Source organism: Lineus longissimus, chromosome 10 (assembly GCF_910592395.1).
Source record: "Lineus longissimus chromosome 10, tnLinLong1.2, whole genome shotgun sequence".
In the NCBI taxonomy this organism is placed as follows: domain Eukaryota; kingdom Metazoa; phylum Nemertea; class Pilidiophora; order Heteronemertea; family Lineidae; genus Lineus; species Lineus longissimus.
In genome coordinates this window covers 2,919,881-2,938,668 of record NC_088317.1, presented here as the reverse complement: position 1 = coordinate 2,938,668, position 18,788 = coordinate 2,919,881, and the positions used below count along the sequence as shown (strand labels likewise).

General features: G+C 41.9%; 3 protein-coding genes across 9 annotated transcripts; 2 read left to right on the top strand and 1 right to left on the bottom strand.

The window, feature by feature from the left end:
- Window positions 1–1,614: 1,614 nt before the first annotated feature.
- Window positions 1,615–13,097, top strand: LOC135494395 (fibroin heavy chain-like). Of its 5 annotated transcripts, none has more exons than XM_064782323.1 (19): window positions 1,615–1,655; window positions 3,023–3,268; window positions 3,642–3,866; window positions 4,225–4,245; window positions 4,639–4,866; window positions 5,145–5,369; window positions 5,676–5,690; window positions 5,868–6,095; window positions 6,313–6,537; window positions 6,891–6,905; window positions 7,161–7,385; window positions 7,711–7,935; window positions 8,365–10,503; window positions 10,660–10,746; window positions 10,922–11,014; window positions 11,403–11,522; window positions 12,076–12,102; window positions 12,327–12,413; window positions 12,615–13,097. In XM_064782323.1, exons 2-19 carry the CDS (start codon window positions 3,232–3,234, stop codon window positions 12,818–12,820), a joined length of 4,428 nt encoding a protein of 1,475 aa, XP_064638393.1. In that variant the 5' UTR covers window positions 1,615–1,655; window positions 3,023–3,231; the 3' UTR covers window positions 12,821–13,097. The 5 variants fall into 5 exon arrangements, with proteins under 5 accessions (XP_064638393.1, XP_064638392.1, XP_064638391.1 ...); XM_064782322.1 differs by lacking the exon at window positions 1,615–1,655 and having other exon boundaries at window positions 2,433–3,268; window positions 8,365–9,366; window positions 9,472–10,503; XM_064782321.1 differs by lacking the exon at window positions 1,615–1,655 and having other exon boundaries at window positions 2,433–3,268; window positions 8,365–9,366; window positions 9,409–10,503.
- A 1,812-nt stretch (window positions 13,098–14,909) lies between these two features.
- Window positions 14,910–16,559, bottom strand: LOC135494418 (uncharacterized). The gene is made up of 3 exons (XM_064782368.1): window positions 16,393–16,559; window positions 15,810–15,989; window positions 14,910–15,615 (listed from the first exon to the last, which is right to left on the bottom strand). The coding sequence occupies exons 1-3, from the start codon at window positions 16,540–16,542 to the stop codon at window positions 15,106–15,108; spliced, it is 840 nt and encodes a 279-aa protein (XP_064638438.1). The 5' UTR covers window positions 16,543–16,559; the 3' UTR covers window positions 14,910–15,105.
- Window positions 16,499–18,386, top strand: LOC135494425 (replication protein A 14 kDa subunit-like). 3 transcript variants are annotated; one of them, XM_064782376.1, is made up of 4 exons: window positions 16,499–16,575; window positions 17,166–17,240; window positions 17,588–17,696; window positions 18,035–18,386. In XM_064782376.1, exons 2-4 carry the CDS (start codon window positions 17,181–17,183, stop codon window positions 18,100–18,102), a joined length of 237 nt encoding a protein of 78 aa, XP_064638446.1. In that variant the 5' UTR covers window positions 16,499–16,575; window positions 17,166–17,180; the 3' UTR covers window positions 18,103–18,386. The 3 variants fall into 3 exon arrangements, with proteins under 3 accessions (XP_064638446.1, XP_064638445.1, XP_064638444.1); XM_064782375.1 differs by lacking the exon at window positions 16,499–16,575 and adding an exon at window positions 16,631–16,859 and having other exon boundaries at window positions 17,170–17,240; XM_064782374.1 differs by lacking the exon at window positions 16,499–16,575 and adding an exon at window positions 16,636–16,859.
- The last annotated feature ends 402 nt before the right edge of the window (window positions 18,387–18,788 follow it).

The following is an 18,788-nucleotide window of genomic DNA, read 5'->3' as shown; positions in this document are numbered from 1 at the left end:
AATTTCTGCAACCTAGCGGACAACGAACAAACTACAGTCTGTGAAGGGAGTAATAATACTATCCTGTCTCTCTTGAGCATCATTGAACCAATTTTCCATGATTGGAACAAACAAATATGAACTACTTTTAAAAACTGGAGGGAATGAATGGTGAACAATCTGCCTGGCCGCAAGGCCAAAATGGGGGGGGGGTGCTGGGGTGTCCCCCCGAATTATATATAACACTGATTTACACTCACTAATGAATAAGGACAATGTATTACCAAAACAAAAATGTGTCGGAAGGAACTATGGATGGTCCCAACATGGGGCTGGGGGGTGGGGGGTGGGTTCCCCTCCATGGTACTGGGTAAAAACGTTACACTATCGTAGGGGAGTTCGGGGTGCTCCCCCGACATAAAGGGGGGGGGGCGCACTAAGTCCTTGACTTTTCATATATTCCATTAAGTATTTTACAGGATTTGAAATTTTCAAATTCAATTACAAATTTCAAATATCACACGAACGGCGTAGGCCGTTAATAACAATGGCAGTACAGTAACTGGACACGAGGAAATCGATCCGATAGGTAAAGTATTGATATTATTGACGGTATTGACCCACACTACGTATTTAAAAAGGCCCTAATTGAAGATACATGTACTTTAAACATGTTTTCACGACAACTTTGCGTGTATGGCTTTTTTTGTTATGAAGGTTTGAATTCCGGTTGATGTGCATATCTAATGGCCAATCAACACAATTTAAGGGTCCTTGTTATTTCTGGCAGGTGTGCTTGGCGGTAATTGGTCAGCAAAACTTCCGATACTGTCAAAATCAACAGGCCATCGAAGCTATGATACTGACTGAAGGAAGAGCATGCAAGAATACGCCCTTTGATCATTGATTCATTTTCAGAAAAAAATTGGCCTACAATGAAGACAGAGTGTCTTTTTCCGAAGTCATTTCCGTTACCTGTTCGTAGCAATTCTAGGCGTGAATTGTCCTTTTAACTGGATGGTGTAAGTTTTCTATTTTGGAAATCAAATTGTTTCTTCCTTGATTTACGCATTTGACCTTGTGTCTGGCCACTCGTGTCACCTTAAAGTATTTGGTTTTGATCGATGGTGATATGTTTCGAAAGAAGTGATCTGTCTATCACAACCAAACACTGTCTTATGACCAGTATTGCGTTTTTCTAGTCAGTTCCAATCTTCACTTGAAAATTCACATTATTCTGGAGAAGTATCTCTTCTCATGAGGTAGAGTATACTCAAAATGTATGCTTTATTAAACTGCAGCAGACGTAAGCAAGGAGAAATAAGCACGATATCATTTTATTATTCCTTGCATTAGTGGAATGTAGATACAGCCAGTCATTATTAAAATTTCTGTAGTTCTATTATTCAATAGAGCTTCTACTGGACAAGCTCAGAGATTTCGCGATTAAGTGGAATTTTCTTCCAAGCACCACGAAGCATTGGTATCGAATACGGAAAGAAAAGAAGCGCAAAGAGAAGATGGAGGAATCGAATCGAACACCCTCACTTTCTATATAGTTCAAGCAACTGGGGAGAGATAGTGTATAATAGCTGTGAGATCTATCGTACGCCGAGAGCGCTGACACTGCAGGTATGTGACCGTTGAAAACAGAAAAAAGACCTCTCGCTAAGTAGGTAAGTCTTCAAACGAACCTTCCTCTCCAATTATTTAAGGTTGAATCAGCATTCATGTTATTACCATCACTTTAAAATCTGAGTTACAATGTGGTACCTCACGTTGAGGTCGGATTGTTCTCGAGTGTTATCAAGCTTTACTGGATTCATGATTCGCTGTTGAAACAATGATCAAGTTCTGGAAGCTGTTTTTCATACATGTAGCTTGACATTGCAATCTGACTGACAATCCATGCTTAGCTCTCTAACAATGACCTTTTCGGTTTTATCAATTACAGTAACTGTTAATGCATCATCTATAAATCACATTTTCATTTTCATCTATAATTATATGTCGTTTACTTTTCAGTTAAGCTTTGATTTTCTTAATATAATGTAGTAAGGAATTCTAGCTGTAATCGCAACATTATAAAGATGAAGAAAAATCTTCAGTCTGTAATGTATATTTTCCACGATACATTTCATACGCATGCATTGTTTACATATTAACGGCAAACTTTCCTTTCCTGATTAACGATTCTGAAACTTTTGATCCACAGCTTTTTCTCACATGTTCAAATGACATCTCTAGTTACATTGAAAATAAGCATATTTTGACAATAAACCTCTTACGACGGTTATAATTCATGAATGATTCAACATTAACTGTATTACTTAAAATTATTTGTTCACGCACCTGACTGAATGAAAAAAATAATTTACAACTTACTTTTTAACTCCAGCTTATTACAAATCTTGCCACTTTGCCGCATTGCCTTGAAAATGAGATATTCAATACATGTAGGGAGAACGATTACACAATGTATACCTAGGCCTTTTAATATTGAATGCAATGCAATCTTTAAGAACAATATAGAAATGATCACAAGGACTACACTGTCTCGATCGTAATTTATGCTGAACTTATCCACTATACTTCACTTCGCTAAAAATTCGTCGCTTTTGAACTTCGTACGTGTTCAACTCTCTACTCAGTGTTTTGGGTGAATCAGTATTTCAAACGTGTCATGCGTACGTAAACATAAGTTTTTTAGGACCATGTCATTTGTTTCATGCTTTTTCATTTAAAAGTTTAGTTACTGTGTTTAGAAAACAGATTTCAGAAGATCAATGAGCAGTTGTCCTGTTAACCAAGAACAGCATTCATAAAGATTTCTAATAGAAGGAACTCCCCGGCTACCAGACACAGAACGACATCAAGAGACATTGTGTCAATATGACAAGATGTGATACCTATTTGACCACACAGAAAACTCTAATTCACAACCTCAACAGCACCACACAACTAATTCATAGGACAACAGCAACATCTGGCATGAACTTTTTAAACGATAGAATACTAAATTCGGAAGTGTATTGTATTTCAGATTCATCAGATCCAGCATATGCGAATGGGAACATTGCTCTGCGAAAACCAGCATTTCAATTCGATGTCGGTTGGGGAGGTGTCGCTAGAAGGGCCACTGATGGCAATGCCAACACTTTCTACAATGGTCGCTCGTGTACACATACCCACAACCGAGGTCGAACCAGTCAGAATTGGTGGGCTGTTGATCTTGAAACTCGCTACATAATCATGAGGGTGGAGGTGGTCAACAGGGGAGACTGTTGCTGTAAGTTGATACAGGTTCACGGATAAAAACGTAAATTCATTGTTTTTTTGCTTGATTCATTCTGGAGTGAAGTTAGTAAATAATGATGAGGGTACGTTGATGAACAAATATTTTGCTCTTATGAAAATAGATTTTTGAGATCATGTAGTGCAATACTGGATTTAGTTCTTAAAATGTCCTAGAATATAATGTGTGTGTACATTGTATTCTCTGATGAAGTTCCGGCTGTGCTGAAGGAAGTAACATAGGAGATAAGCAGTTAAAAGGGCATTGATAGAATAAAAGAAGAACCTCCCATACTCAACCCTTGCTATCATTCTTATTCATTCTAAAATATATTATGATATTGTACACTACACAACATATTTTCCAGGGGGCCGCCTCAAAAACTTCAAGATCCTTGTAACAGACGTCAGGCCAAGAGCAGGCAATAACCTTAAAGGTGTTAAGGTCTGTGCCCATCACAGGGGTGGTGTTGGTAGAGGAGCCTTACTGACACTGAAGTGCAAAGGTGGTATTAGCGGCCGTTATGTGGCTGTACAGCAGCCGAGGAACCAGCACCTGACACTCTGTGAGGTCAGGGTGTTTGGCAAAAAAGGTGAGGCATATGTTTCAATGATAGTCTGTCTTAACTAACATCTCACATATGTCAAAAACTATTTTTATTCTAATATGTCCAGAACCTAGTAGGGAATCATCGTTAGCCACAATTAAGACACTGATGTTTTCGTATTTCTTCATTCAAACTACACCATTTATAAATTGAAAACTTTAAAGTGGTAAGGATTACAGGATTTCTCGTTTATCCAATGAAATCAGGCTCTACAAGACGAAGACAATTAAGCCACGATACCTGTAAGACTGCGTATAAAACATCCGTCCTGTCCATACAACTCATAGTCATAGTTTGCCTAAAGTTTTCATACTCATACATTTACCAATACATCTTTTTCCAGCTCCTGGGGCCAAGGGACCGGGTAAGCTTAGCAGGGAATCACATCCCTGCCCTAAATATACTTTTAAAATCAAAATATCAATCAGTTTACCTTCATACGTCATTGATGATGTCACAGATTTAAACCAACAAATGATTTTTCCCAGTTTTACACATATTCTTTTCAAATGAAATTATCTATTTCTTTTCTTCTGCGATTTCGGATGCTGATGATAAACAGTTCCCTTTTAAAATCAATGTGTTTTCTTCTTCTACTGCAATAACTGAATATGATAGAAATAATATATACATGTAGATAGTAAATTCTTCAGTGAGATATACGCCCACTCCAACTTCCTCATAGCTCTACAACATAAAACTTTCTAAAGCTTGTTTGCCAATATCACTTACTCAAAGAACTCGAATTTCATTTCAGGAACACCTATTAACCTTGCTTTTAGAAAACCAGCATATCAATTCGATGTAGGCTGGGGTGGTGTACCATGGAGGGCCACTGATGGCAATTCCAATCCTTACTGGAACGGTGCCTCTTGCAGCCATACCCTTAACTCTGGGAAGACCAGTCAGAACTGGTGGGCGGTTGACCTTAAAGCTCGCTACACCATCGAGAAAGTAGAGGTAGTCAACAGGGCTGACTGCTGTTGTAAGTTGAGTGTGGGTTAAAAAAATGTGCATGTCAGTTAAATACATACCAGTATTTACATCAAAACTGAATAACTCTTAATTGAAAATCATACAAGATATGTTCTTTTCATCATGTTGGCAATACTCTATAACTATTACAGCCTCACCTTCCAAGTCGCTTTTGGAAGTTATGGCATTCTAACCCTCCTAACCATTATAATGACTGATATAAACTCTTTACATTATAGTTCAATAATGTATTGATTCCCAAATATAAACTACTGCATGATTTTCCAGGGACCCGTTTGCGAAATTTCAAGGTCGTGGTGACAGATGTGAAGCCAAGGACAGGACGTGACCTGGAATATGTCAGACTTTGTGCCCACCATGGTGGTGGTGTTGGTAGAGGGGCGACACAGGTTGTAACGTGTAAAAGCGGGGTTAGTGGCCGTTATGTGGCAATACAGCAACAAAGGGGCCAGTTCTTGACCCTCTGTGAGGTCAGGGTATACGGCAAAAAAGGTAAATCTCGATTTGCCAAGTTTTCATAATTTTCTTACCGCATCCCTCAACCACGATGCCGAAGAGAAAACGAAATATTGAACACTTAATGTTCCATTATTACAATGCTATACAATTGCACAAGGTCTCGTCGTTATCCCTGACATATTATGACAAACAGTATACGTAAAAGCCATCACTGCAAGACAAACCTACGAACTAAAGACTAATTGCACGGCGTACACATGTGCATCTCCTTTATGTCTTCTGCTGTTGATGTTGAAAAACTAACTTGACGTTAACTCAGAACTTTTGGATAAACTTCAGGTGGAACCAAACCAGGTAAGTACATTTTAGTTGTTTTTTTAACTTTTACAACTTAATTGATTAATTAATTATGAGGACTTTGATTGCTTTGACCAGGCAATATTTTTATTTTCTGACATGAAAATTGTTCATAAATACCACTTTTGATATCAAACAGTTCATGAAGAAAAGTTAACACTTTTTGTATTTCAGTGAAAGAGATCAATCTTGCTTTGCAAAAACCAGCGTGGCAATTCGATGTTGGCTGGGGCGGTGTGGCAAGTCGAGCCACTGATGGTAATGCCAACACTCACTACAATGGTCGCTCTTGTACCCATACCCACAACAGAGGTCGAACTAGCCAGAACTGGTGGGCAGTTGACCTCAAAACTCGATACACCATCAGCAGGGTGGAGGTGGTCAACAGGGGAGACTGTTGCTGTAAGTTGTAAATATCTCTCAGTTTCTTATTTCAATCTAAATCAAAATTTTACAAAAGCAGTCGACAATTATAGCAACTTTACGGAACCTTTCCTAGATGTCATTAAAACTTGCTAGTTTAATTTCAAATTATAGTAATTGAGAGGGATAAGTCCATTCAGTTACAGTTAGAGTTGCATTGCGAGTTAATAGATGAGCAAATGAATTCTCTTTTCAGGGGGCCGCCTGAAAAACTTTGTCATCCTTGTGACGGACATCAAACCACATACTGGGCAGAATCTGAGGGCTACCAGGGTTTGTGCACATCACACAGGTGGTGTTGACAGAGGAGCGACGGAGACCGTGACATGCAGAGACGGTGTTAGTGGCCGTTATGTGGCTGTAGAACAGCCAAGGAATCAATACCTGACTCTCTGTGAGGTCAGGGTATTCGGCAAAAAAGGTAGAATACGTAGTAATATACTTTGCAATTAAAAACAGTACAAGATTAAAAAATAGTACAAGATCAAAAGTACAAGATTACAAATTCACTTATTCATTCACTCAAAGATTGTACACCACTTCGTTATTTGTTTTACTCTTGAATAACTGCTAGACCATTAAACACTTAATGTTGAATAAATGATTAGAATGACACTTTGTGTTGAATACCCAATTAGACTACACTTAACGTTGAATAACTAATTAGAATAACACTTTATGTTGAATAAATGATTAGACACTTTATACTGAATAATTAAATTAGACTTACACGCTTCTATTGAATAACTTATAGAAAACTGTATTGTTATTCAGGTGGGAGCCAATCAGGTAAATCCTTCTTGTTGATTTTCGGATCGAAAGTTTATTTTTTCATTTTATAACAATTTTTTGGCAAAGAGATACATGTTCATCAACAAATGCTTTTCCTGGCCTACCTATTTGGTACTGAAGATGTAAATCCGATGGTATTGGAAAGACAAAACGAAGAAAGGGACGAAGCAGGGCAACAAACGTTGCTATTTCCTACATGATATCATCAAGATTGTTAATCAGAATTAAATGTACTTACACATTGTATTTCAGTGGATAAAAACATGGCTCTGAAAAAACCGGCTTGGCAATTCGATGTTGGCTGGGGTGGCGTGCCACAGAGAGCTGTTGATGGCAACGCAAATACTTATTACAGAGGGAATTCATGTACACATACCCATAACCGAGGTCGGACGAGATGGAACTGGTGGGCAGTTGACCTTCAAGCCCGTTACACTATCAAGAGGGTGGAGGTCGTCAACAGAGGAGACTGTTGTTGTAAGTCAGTAATAGCCCAATCTAGAAGTCATCTTGACCTGTGTCAAACACTGTAAACTACTTTATTTTTAGGAGCCGAATACTTCGGGAATTTTCGGGAGAGTGGGTACTTGCGCAAACTTAAGGTACCACGCAATTCGAAGATATTTTGCACATTTGTTGGATTCGGGATACCTGTGTGAACATTATTTTTTGCCAGCTAATTGATAAGTAAGAGCCCAGCTGAACATAGCTATATAAGGATTTCAATTCATGTTGCGGATGAAAGATACTTTTGATTGGATCATCCATGAATCCTATTCTAAGCATGTACTTTATTTTTCAGGGAACCGCCTGTATAACTTCAAAATCCTAGTGACAGACAAAAGGCCATTGACGGGGCAGAACCTTAAGGGTGTGAAACTTTGCGCCCATCACACTGGTCATGTTGGAAGAGGAGCAACAAAGGTTCTGAGATGTGGAGGTGACGTGACTGGCCGTTATGTGGCTGTGCAGCAGGCAAGGGGTCAGTACTTGACCCTCTGTGAGGTCAGGGTGTACGTCAAAAAAGGTAAGGCATGTCCCGCAATAAATGGCAGCAGGATTTTTTTGTCCCAATTCAACACAAATTTGATGGAACATGGTATTTGAAGTATTAGTACATCTGCCTGCACAACGGCAATGCTGACATTTATATTCAGTACGCACTCTGAACTTTCCGCAAAAAATTCAAACACAAATTTAAAATCTTTCTAGAACGGCTTGGGCCGTCAATCCCATCAGTATCGCCATCTAAAAAGTTATAAAACGTAAAAAAAAGATTAGTGTTTGAATTTTAACTATTTTGAATAGATTATTTGCCAACTCAGATCTACATTACAACTTTCAGGTGGAACTAAGCAACCAAGTAAGTCACTTTTGCCAAATATAAGAACATCACGTGATGTCAATTTAAAAAACACCCAGCAGTTGCAATCCTAAAGTAATTTTTGTTTTTCAGGTGGTAAGGGAACTGCTGCAGGTGGTAAGGGAACCACTGCTGAAGGTGGAAAGGGTACGGGTGCAGGCGGAAAGGGTTCCGGTGCAAGTGGTAAGGGAACTGCTGCAGGAGGAAAGGGTACAGGTGGAAAGGGTAAAGGTGCAGGCGGAAAGGGTACCGGCACAAGTGGTAAGGGAACTGCTGCAGGTGGAAAGGGAACTGCTGCAGGTGGAAAGGGTACGGGTGCAGGCGGAAAGGGTACCGGTGTAAGTGGTAAGGGAACTGCTGCAGGTGGAAAGGGTACGGGTGCAGGCGGTAAGGGTACCGGTGCAAGTGGTAAGGGAACTGCTGCAGGAGGAAAGGGTACGGGTGCAGGCGGAAAGGGTACCGGTGCAAGTGGTAAGGGAACTGCTGCAGGAGGAAAGGTTACGGTTGAAGGCGGAAAGGGTACCAGTGCAAGTGGTAAGGGAACTGGTGCAAGCGGTAAGGGGACAGGTGCAGGAGGAAAGGGAACTGGTGCAGGTGGAAAGGGAACTGGTGCAGGTGGAAAGGGAACTGGTGCAGGAGGAAAGGGAACTGCTGCAGGAGGAAAGGGAACTGGTGCTGGTGGAAAGGGGACTGGTGCAGGAAGAAAGGGAACTACTGCAGGTGGAAAGGGAACTGCTGCAGGTGGAAAGGGAACTGCTGCAGGTGGAAAGAGAACTGGTGCGGGTGGAAAGGGAACTGCTGCAGGTGGAAAGGGAAATGGTGCAGGAGGAAAGGGTGCTGGTTCAGGTGGAAAGGGAACTGCTGCAGGTGGAAAGGGAACTGATGCAGGTGGAAAAGGAACTGGTGCAGGAGGAAAGGGAACTGGTGCAGGTGGAAAGGGGACTGGTGCAGGTGGAAAGGGAACTGGTGCAGGTGGAAAGGGAACTAGTGCTGGTGGAAAGGGAACTGCAGTCGGAAAGGGAACTGGTGCAAGCGGTAAGGGGACTGGTGCAAGTGGTAAGGGGACTGGTGCAGGAGGAAAGGGAACTGGTGCAAGTGGTAAGGGGACTGGTGCAGGAGGAAAGGGAACTGGTGCAGGAGGAAAGGGAACCGATGCAGGTGGAAAGGGAACTGCCGTAGGTGGAAAGGGAACTGCTGCAGGAGGAAAGGGAACCGATGCAGGTGGAAAGGGAACTGCCGCAGGTGGAAAGGGAACTGGTGCAGGAGGAAAGGGAACTGGCGCAGGAGGAAAGGGAACCGATGCAGATGGAAAGGGAACTGCCGCAGGTGGAAAGGGAACTGGTGCAGGAGGAAAGGGAACTGGCGCAGGAGGAAAGGGAACCGATGCAGGTGGAAAGGGAACTGCTGCAGGTGGAAAGGGAACTGCTGCAGGAGGAAAGGGAACCGATGCAGGTGGAAAGGGAACTGCCGCAGGTGGAAAGGGAACTGGTGCAGGAGGAAAGGGAACTGGTGCAGGTGGTAAGGGGACTGGTGCAGGTGGAAAGGGAACTGGTGCAGGAGGAAAGGGAACCGATGCAGGTGGAAAGGGAACTGCCGCAGGTGGAAAGGGAACTGGTGCTGGTGGAAAGGGAACTGCAGTCGGAAAGGGAACTGGTTCAGGTGGAAAGGGAACTGGTTCAGGTGGAAAGGGAACTGCTGCAGGTGGAAAGGGAACTGCTGCAGGTGGAAAGGGAACTGGTGCAGGAGGAAAGGGAACTGGTGCAGGTGGAAAGGGAACTGGGGCAGGAGGAAAGGGAACTGATGCAGGTGGAAAGGGAACTGGTGCTGGTGGTAAGGGAACTGCAGTCGGAAAGGGAACTGGTGCAAGTGGTAAGGGGACTGGTGCAAGTGGTAAGGGAACTGGTGCAGGAGGAAAGGGAACTGGTGCAGGAGGAAAGGGAACTGCCGCAGGTGGAAAGGGAACTGGTGCAGGAGGAAAGGGAACTGGTGCAGGTGGAAAGGGGACTGGCGCAGGTGGAAAGGGAACTGGTGCTGGTGGAAAGGGGACTGGCGCAGGAGGAAAGGGGACTGGTGCAGGTGGAAAGGGAACTGGTGCTGGTGGTAAGGGGACTGGCGCAGGAGGAAAGGGGACTGGTGCAGGTGGAAAGGGGACTGGCACTGGTGGAAAGGGAACTGGTGCTGGTGGAAAGGGAACTGGAGCTGGTGCAAGAACGCCGGACGGTGTAACAAAAGGCAAGAAAATTTTCCGAAAATATTATCTGGCAGTTTAGTACATTTTATTAGACATCAACATGATGAAAAGTTTTAATATTATGCCACCAAAGTTTGTAGCACCCAGACATTTTCTTTATCTCTCTCCTAGTCCTAATTGCTTTATCCCATTTCTAGGCATGTCAATCAAACTGGTAAAGAAGGTGAATGGCAAGTGTCCACCGGGAACAAAGGTTCACCCACTCTGGAAGAACCTCTGCAGAAGTAAGTACAGTAAAACATAGAACATATTTGTACAACATTGTACCCGTCCCCCCCCTCCCCCCCGAGAGCAATTTCACCAACCACCCCGAGTGAAAAGAGTGATGTATGCGAACTGAGCTGATTAGAACAGAGTATACTTTGTGTACGAATCTAATGTTTAATTATTCTGTTACAGAGCTCATCCTGGTCCATCTGACACACAAGAACGACAGTGGGAAATGCCCAACAGGGACCAAGACGTATAAGAAGGACCCACGATTATGCACGAGTATGTTTCCGTAATGTAGCCTACTTTAACGGCAAGTTGCTGTCGGGAGACAATGTCACAACCTTGTCCTGTTTGTCTTTCAGTATACTAGTATGCTCGAGTATTTGCTATCAACGCATTAAGGACCATTAAGACATCAGGTCTCGCTTTTTGCATGGAAATTTATCTTTGACCCTCATTTACCCGTACTACACACGGAGTTGATAGGTGGCAAAAGTTGATTAAGCTTTAATTGTGACAGTGACAGCAGAAAACAATTTTGAAGCGGGACCGAAACGTGTGATGTCATTGTGGGCGCGTGATCCGTCCTCGTCCACTCCGTTGGTTCATCACTTCAAAGTGAGGGGTTTTTGGTTTCCTTATACTGCCTTCTCTAAAACTGTTTCAGTCAGGAACTTGAAGGCCTTCCAGGCTAAAGTTTTTGTCCACTTACGAACCATCAATATGAAGCACGGGAAGTGTCCATCTGGGACCGAGAAGTATGACAAGAGACCAAACACCTGCATCAGTAAGTAACTTTTGTAATTCATTTGATAATTGTTGCTCAAGTGTGGAGTTTATCGTGGTGATCTGCACCTCATCCCGCACTAATATCATGACCTCGCCAGTTTAGTCATCGCGAATTACCTGGTCCCCGTTGTGTTCGGAAGGCATATGGAGATTTATCGTTCACAGTGTTTGGATATCATATAATTCAAGGGACAATAGCTCATCTGGAGGCACCACCACTAACTGGTGGTGATAGTTTTAGCAGAAACAGCCCGCACTAATATTATGGCCTCAATCTTTATCAGTCTTCTTGCCCTTTGAGTTCGGAAGGCATCCACATAAACCAACGAAATCCGTTATTCGTAGTGTTCTCAGAAGGAGACAATGGCTCCCCAGTTCTGGAGGCACTACCACTATTTGGTTGTGATTGCTCGTGCAGAAACAGCCCACACTAACATGTCCTCGTTCGCTAGTCTTTTTGTCCCGTAGTATTCGGAAGACTTGACGATAACTTCTGTTCTGTGTCAAGATGCTGTTCAGTCGGCACTAACTTCATTGCATTACCTTTTCAGTCAAGGACTGGGCCAAGTTTAAAGCGGGTACGTTATTCATCATCAGTCATCTTCTTAAGGGAGATCTGTGGTTCTAATTCCAATTTCGGAGTAACTTTAGCAGTTTTATACATTTTATGTCAAATGCTAATTTTGGAGAAATGCTGCCTATGCCCATATCTCCAGGTGATAAGCAGCAGACTTTCAAAAGCAAATCCTAGTACAACAGTGAATAGTAATTTATACTAATTGATCAATTATCTTTACCTCAGGTGCCGTGCCACTTATTGCCACCGACCAAAACGGAAAATGTCCAGCTGGTAGCAACCTCTATCCACAAGAACCCGGAACATGTATAGGTGAGATGAGCGACAATATTTTTGGACATCATCCTAATTTTCCGACGAAATTGATTTTCCGGATAACAAACTTTACAGAAAAAGCCTTTGTTTTTAAAACATGGCAAAATAATTGTTTCGTGCGAAAGGGCAGGTGAGGGAACCTGGGCGATAATCACTATAGTATAATTTGTCACATCCACTTAAAAAACCTTTTTTCAGTTGGCGACGCCATGAGAGCAAAACTGGTAGAAGGTTCTGCTGCGAAAGGTAAAAGTAGTAAGGGAGGTAGTGCAGGGAAAGGTGATGCAAAAAAAACTGGAGGACATGGAAAAAAAGGTGACGCAAAAAGATCTGGAGGACATGGAAAAAAAGGTGACGCAAAAAAATCTGGAGAACATGGAAAAAAAGGAAAGCCTGGCGCCTAAAAAAGCATGGACTTAGAGGAAAAGCGGCTATTTCAGCGAGTGGAAAAATCTGGTGAAGGAAAGAAAGTTGAGAAAGATGGCAACAAAATGATTTTAAGTTTTTTTGATGCTGAATCAGGGACAACAGTCAATATTAATCTATTGAAATTACATTGCCTACTTTGATGTCCCAAAGTGAACTTTCCCAGATCTTTCCGTTTCTCTGTGTTTTCTAGTCTGCTATCACTGAACTGCTGAAACATCCGTTCTTATAAAAGAATAAATAGGGTAATCTCGTTTTAAAATTTTGATTTTGATTTTCTTCTTTGACACAAAGGAATGCAGGTAGTTGGTAACAATGAATTCATGGATAAAAAGCAGCCAGTCTTTTTTGTTTCACCTATAGTATCAACTAACCCAGACTCCTCGGGGTAGTCCGTTTCGTCATCCTATTCATACGAGGCTGGTCCACTGCGTCCGAATGTGTTGGGCCAATCCTGGGCTCCAGGCCGCCCGTGGTGGTCCATTCAGTTAGTACTCCGGTGTCGAGGCGTATCTCATGCAGTTTCCGCCGAGTAGGCCTATATATATACGTGTCAATTCGTTTATAAATTATTGACTAAAAAACTGAATATACGGCACAAAAAAGATTAGTCACCTAAGCCCCTACTTAGTGATGAGCGAAGACTTACGTATGGACGCCATCACTGCTTGTCAGAGGCGGACCGCGAGGTGCACCACGTGCTTGGGGCGGGCGCGGCTTCGAAGCCGATACATACGAATAGCGAAAAATAACATTTCGCAGCGCAAATGTGTCATTCAAATCATGATCATGATCTTTAAAGCGTAGAGAATCGGTTTGATACTTAGGCCTACTTCGAGCAGCTGGACAAAAACTTGCTGCTGTAGGTATATGCCTACATCTCGCTTTTACTGCACGATACTTTTCAATTTCCACGCAAAGTCAGCCGGCGAGCTACTTAAAAATGTGGAATCGGGAATGATTACCAACTGGCAAGGCGAGGCTGGATACATTTTACTAATCGGTGAAACGGAACGTTGCTGTCGTGGTTGTTTTTCCCTGTAGAACCTTTTCAGATGTCACCTCCGTGTACGCACCCACCTGCCGCGAAGACTGACGTTGGTCTCGCTTTTCAGAAAAAATAGACGAGGAAAAGGTCCCGTTTTTTAAGTCCCCCGCCCTTCCCGGCCTTCCTTCCAAAGCCTGGATACAAATTGGGGGCCCAGGTTGTCCTTTAACACTGGACATTTGGGTTGTCTTCAGTGGTCTTTCCCAGTATAGATACACTGGCTGGGGAACTGTCCTCAAACATTTGACAATGGGATTAAATTGAAATGACCCTCCCCTAGTTAGGATACAGGTTGGAGTCCAGACTGTCCTTACATTAATTGACATTGGGATCGCATTGAAATGGTCTTTCCCCAGACTGAACGTCAACAGTTGACACGGGGATTGGATGTGGTCCTTCCCCGGTATGGATACAGGTTAGAATGTCTCTTCCCTGGGCATGGATTCAGTTTGGCACATGACATTGGGATTGAATTGAAATGGTATTTCTCCAGTATGGACAGAGCAGGAGTCTGTACTTTCCTTGAAAACTTGACATCAGGATTACATTGTCAATGAAGTGGTCATCTCTAGTATGGATACACACCGAGTTTCAAGTGTCCAAGAGTAATAATGCTTCCACTACAGGGTCATTTATCCGAACTGTCATGAAATGCTGGATGCTGGGATCACATTACCATGGTTCTTCACCAGTCTGGATACAGGTTGGAAAAATTAGCATCCAAGATTTATCCTAACACATACACAGCAGGGTACTCTGGGCCTTTCTGGAATGCTTGGTACTGGGACTGCATTAGAATGGTTCTTCACAATTATGGATGCATTCATTAAGCAGTGACAGCACTAAGTGAAAGCTTGGACCTTGCCTTCTCACGATGCCAGACGGAGAACTTGGTTCAACACTTCATTCCCAGGAAATCAAGCGTGGGAAGTCAGACACTGGCAAAGATGCAGTGTATAGGCCTACCCGTCCAATAGTCCAGGACTATAATGATAAGGAAATGAGCAATAAAGCCATAATTCACAATTCACAACTCACAATTCGTTCATTGAAATGCTGGCAGAGTACAAACATAACTTTTATATGAAATTTTCATTTATATAGACAGGCGAAATAATATCATATGGCACAATTTACAACAATCAAAATGACTAGATTTTAGGGTTTTTACAAGAATAACTAAAGACCAGCCTTTATTCCATCTTGGTTTTTACACTAACCAAATCCAGAGAATTCCAGCACATCTGTTTGAATATCTGACAATAGAGGGCCATGGACATTCCACCCTGCATCAAAACGACTGTCTATTTCCACTAACGTCCCAACTCTTTCATCCGCTTCAGAGTCTCTCAAAAAGCTCCTTTCTAATGAAAAGTCATAGTTAAATTTGTCCAAATCTAGCGCAGGCATCACAGGGATATGCAAGTCTTTGGCACTTGTCAGTAAAAGTAGGCTGTTTGAGAGTCTAAAACCCTGGTTTGAACTGGAAGGTGATTCCAAGGGAGTTCTAGTAGATGGTTCTACATTGAATGTTGACCAGTCCTTCGATGCAGTTTGGACATTTTCATTCACTTCGTTGTTATTGCACGAAGAATTTGCTCTAGAATACGAAGATGCGAGTGATGGGAATTGATCCTGGAGTGAGAGGCTATGGAAATATGGAAGACTTGGTGGCAGCTCAGAATAAACTGGAGGTCGATCAGACTGGCTCATCGACATTGTCATCTGCAAGTGAAAAGGAACAAGACATGGAATTATTAAAGGGCAATACAGCAAGACATTGCAAGACAGTGTAGTGTATAAAGGCCTGTCACTAAAATAAATATCGACCAAAGATATATTCTAACCATAAAATGGCTTTTCAGTACAATGCTAAGTTTCTTGTACTCTTTATGAGTAGCCTTCATGTAATACTGTACCTCATATGAAGGTGGAAGATCTTCCTGGTTGGGACAACTTCTTAGCCCAGTTGCATTCCTTTCACTAATTGTCTCACCGACCAGCACAAAACCATCTTCTTCACGTTCTGCTGGTGCAGGCAGCTGCTGGTATGCTGGACACGACAGATGGCGCCACATGTTCCAAGGTGATCTTGACCTCTGCAAAACGGAGAGTAGAAAATGAACAAACTGAATATCTAGCTCTCTGCCACACTGTTCTCTGCCCGTCTCCGGGACATCTGCAACTGAATGAAAGTGAAATCAGAAATTTGGCCTCTACCCTTTTTTAGATTTTGAGTGGCTGTCATCAGTGACAGTGTAAGACTAACAGTTGAGTGTCAGAGGTGATGTAAGTGACCGAGTCAGTGTGAGTGTGAGTATTGGTGTCAGTGTCAGCGAGCGACAGCGACACTGACAGCAGTAGTAACAGTAGTGTGGTCAGTGAGTGTGGTGTCACTCGTCAGTGACGTTTACCATGTCACATTTTTTGCTTTGCCTTTGGTAGTGGTACTGTCTGGTGTACAGCCCAACCTACATACTATCCACAAATTGTGATACTTACAACTGTCTTGATGTCTAAACCATCACATGTTAGTGACTCTCTGAAAAGATTTTGGGAAATTTCGCAACCACGACCGAAACTGACGTCAGTGACGAGAGAAACTAGAGAATACATGGAATATGCTACAAATTTTAATTTTCTGGAATTCATTTTAACTCTGTTTATAAACCAGATGAACTCACTGTAACTTAACTATAGATTCCAATTAGCCAATTTTTATCACTTTTAAACTGTGTATTGGCTTGAACCCGCAGTACGTTTATATTCTTTCGGCCATGTCCACGCAATTTTCTCCTTCATTTCTCTGCCTGTACCCGCCGTTTTTAGATTTTAATTTTTTGCCAACAAAAAAACCTATTTTTTCCGAAACCATGATGGAAACTTCATCAGGAATGCCCCGTGTGAATGGAGCTATGTTGCCTGATTACCAAGGACAAAATGTCACTTTGTTGGGATCTGCTCATGATGTATGTTTGCCATCGATATGATGAAATTATCTAAACATTTCTAAAGTCGAACGCTGGATAGTTCTATTGTCGGACGGTTGATTGCCCAGGTCATCCAAAACAGCGTCCACTAGGTTTAAAGTCATCAAAATGAAATGTAATGAAGCAAGCAGTAAAGCTTAAAGCTTGTATATATGGCGCTAATCTGATTGTCTTAGCAAATATACGTCGATGGTAATGGTTCATTCGACTAGTTTTGGCTTAACTAGTCTAATTCTGCAAGATGATTGTAGCCCGAGTGTTAAAATTAATCTATTTTTTATTCAGCCAGACAACGATGGGATGTCTTTCAAACTGAAGTCATGTGACGGACAAGAAGTTATCGTAAAGCTTCAAGAGCCTGTGAGTACAATCATCATCATCTTTATTGGAAGAAGACATTAGTTAGTAAAAGTTAAAGAACTTGTTCCCACTGTTGGGCCTTTCCTTTGACCCGCAACATTATCATTCACGTTTTCTTTGTTTTTCACTAAACTGAGTGTTGAAGAAAGCAGAGATCTGATACTAAGATGTGAGGGAAGTGCCAATGGAAACTTGTATCAAAAAACAATTCCGATCTGATTTAGTTCACACCGATTGTCTTGTAGACCCAACTACTACTGTATCAGACGGTGCAGAGATAAAGAGTACCATGTGCATGTAGATGGTGTCCGAAAAACGTTTTTAGCTGCTCTCTCTTTCTGTTTTAGCTACAAGATTACATGCAGGGCATTGTTGAGGTGCATGGCCGTGTTGAGGGAAATGCTATATTAGCATCAAATTATATCAGCTTTGATTCAGACCAGACAAATGGTTTTGGTAAGTGATATGACAAAGCAGTTACCATTTAAGGATGAGTCTCTGAAAATGATACCAGGCCTGCACTAATGGGTGTTTCCTGTTTTCCTGCATAAAGGGGTGAACTGGGATATCTCAGAATAAAGGGGTGAACTGGGATATCTCAGAAAATGTACACATTTCTTATTTCCAAAAATTTTCCAATGCAGGTCTGTGGCACCATCTACACTGATAATATATTGTAATCGTCTTATTTTTGCTTTATTAGGCCCCTGTTATTTCACTACCGGTAGTTTTCATTTTGATTGCACAAACTTCTCTACTACTCATCTTAAATTTCTGATATTCATTCATTTCAGATATGACACAGTACAACAAAGCGATCGAATTAGCACAAAGATTTCCTGCCTGTTATAAAATGGTGTAGCATTGGTTAAAAAGAATATGGACATCTGTTACATAATTTGGTGTGACTGTGGATGAAAGTTTCAAATGGAGTACATGTACTAGTTTTCCCTGAAATATCGGGTTACAATTAACGAGTTGTCCAATTTATAGATCTGTTGAGTGTTGTATAGTGTCTTCAATTCCTGGATTCAATTCAATTCAACTCTCAGCTCCTCAATATTTCATACCCATTTCTTGTGAAATTGAATAGTAAACTTGTATCAGTAGGTGCTGATGTGTGTATTGTACATTTTTGTAAAATAAACAAACATACAAAGAAAATAATTTTTGGTTTTCTTTTTTCCTGTTTTTGTTGGTAAATTGTTTTCATCATATTGGTTTTTGGAAGTCTCCGACAGCATCTGCTGGGCAGAGTACCCGAGTTTTACACCTCAGAGTTCTGATCTTTGTTTTGTGATGAACATAGGGTCTGAAGACGTATCAGTAGTTGGTGAGTGCCCTCAAGAGCCAAAACCTATCTGCTTCACACAAAAGATTGTGGCTGCATATCCTGTGGTATTCTGCAGCTGTTGGGTGTGTAAGGCTAGTTGTGGCTTTCAGTGGCCTCCCATCCGGTCCACTGACTGGTATGATACCGTCTATTTGACGGTAACAATCTTCTGATTGGCAGTACAAGTCTGTGGAACAGGAGATTCGACTTGACCA

Excerpts from the sequence above, each read along its gene's own strand:
- LOC135494395 (XM_064782319.1), top strand. The coding sequence starts at position 2,872 with ATGACAAGATGTGATACCTATTTGACCACACAGAAAACTCTAATTCAC. Across the intron at positions 3,867-4,224 it reads CAGGGTGTTTGGCAAAAAAG|CTCCTGGGGCCAAGGGACCG; the intron begins GTGAGGCATATG and ends ATCTTTTTCCAG. Across the intron at positions 7,386-7,710 it reads CAACAGAGGAGACTGTTGTT|GGAACCGCCTGTATAACTTC; the intron begins GTAAGTCAGTAA and ends TTTATTTTTCAG.
- LOC135494418 (XM_064782368.1), bottom strand. The coding sequence starts at position 16,542 with ATGAATTCCAGAAAATTAAAATTTGTAGCATATTCCATGTATTCTCTA. Across the intron at positions 15,990-16,392 it reads GTTTAGACATCAAGACAGTT|AGGTCAAGATCACCTTGGAA; the intron begins GTAAGTATCACA and ends TCCGTTTTGCAG. Across the intron at positions 15,616-15,809 it reads ATCTTCCACCTTCATATGAG|ATGACAATGTCGATGAGCCA; the intron begins GTACAGTATTAC and ends TTTCACTTGCAG.
- LOC135494425 (XM_064782374.1), top strand. The coding sequence starts at position 16,668 with ATGTCCACGCAATTTTCTCCTTCATTTCTCTGCCTGTACCCGCCGTTT. Across the intron at positions 17,241-17,587 it reads TCGTAAAGCTTCAAGAGCCT|CTACAAGATTACATGCAGGG; the intron begins GTGAGTACAATC and ends TTTCTGTTTTAG. Across the intron at positions 17,697-18,034 it reads AGACCAGACAAATGGTTTTG|ATATGACACAGTACAACAAA; the intron begins GTAAGTGATATG and ends CATTCATTTCAG.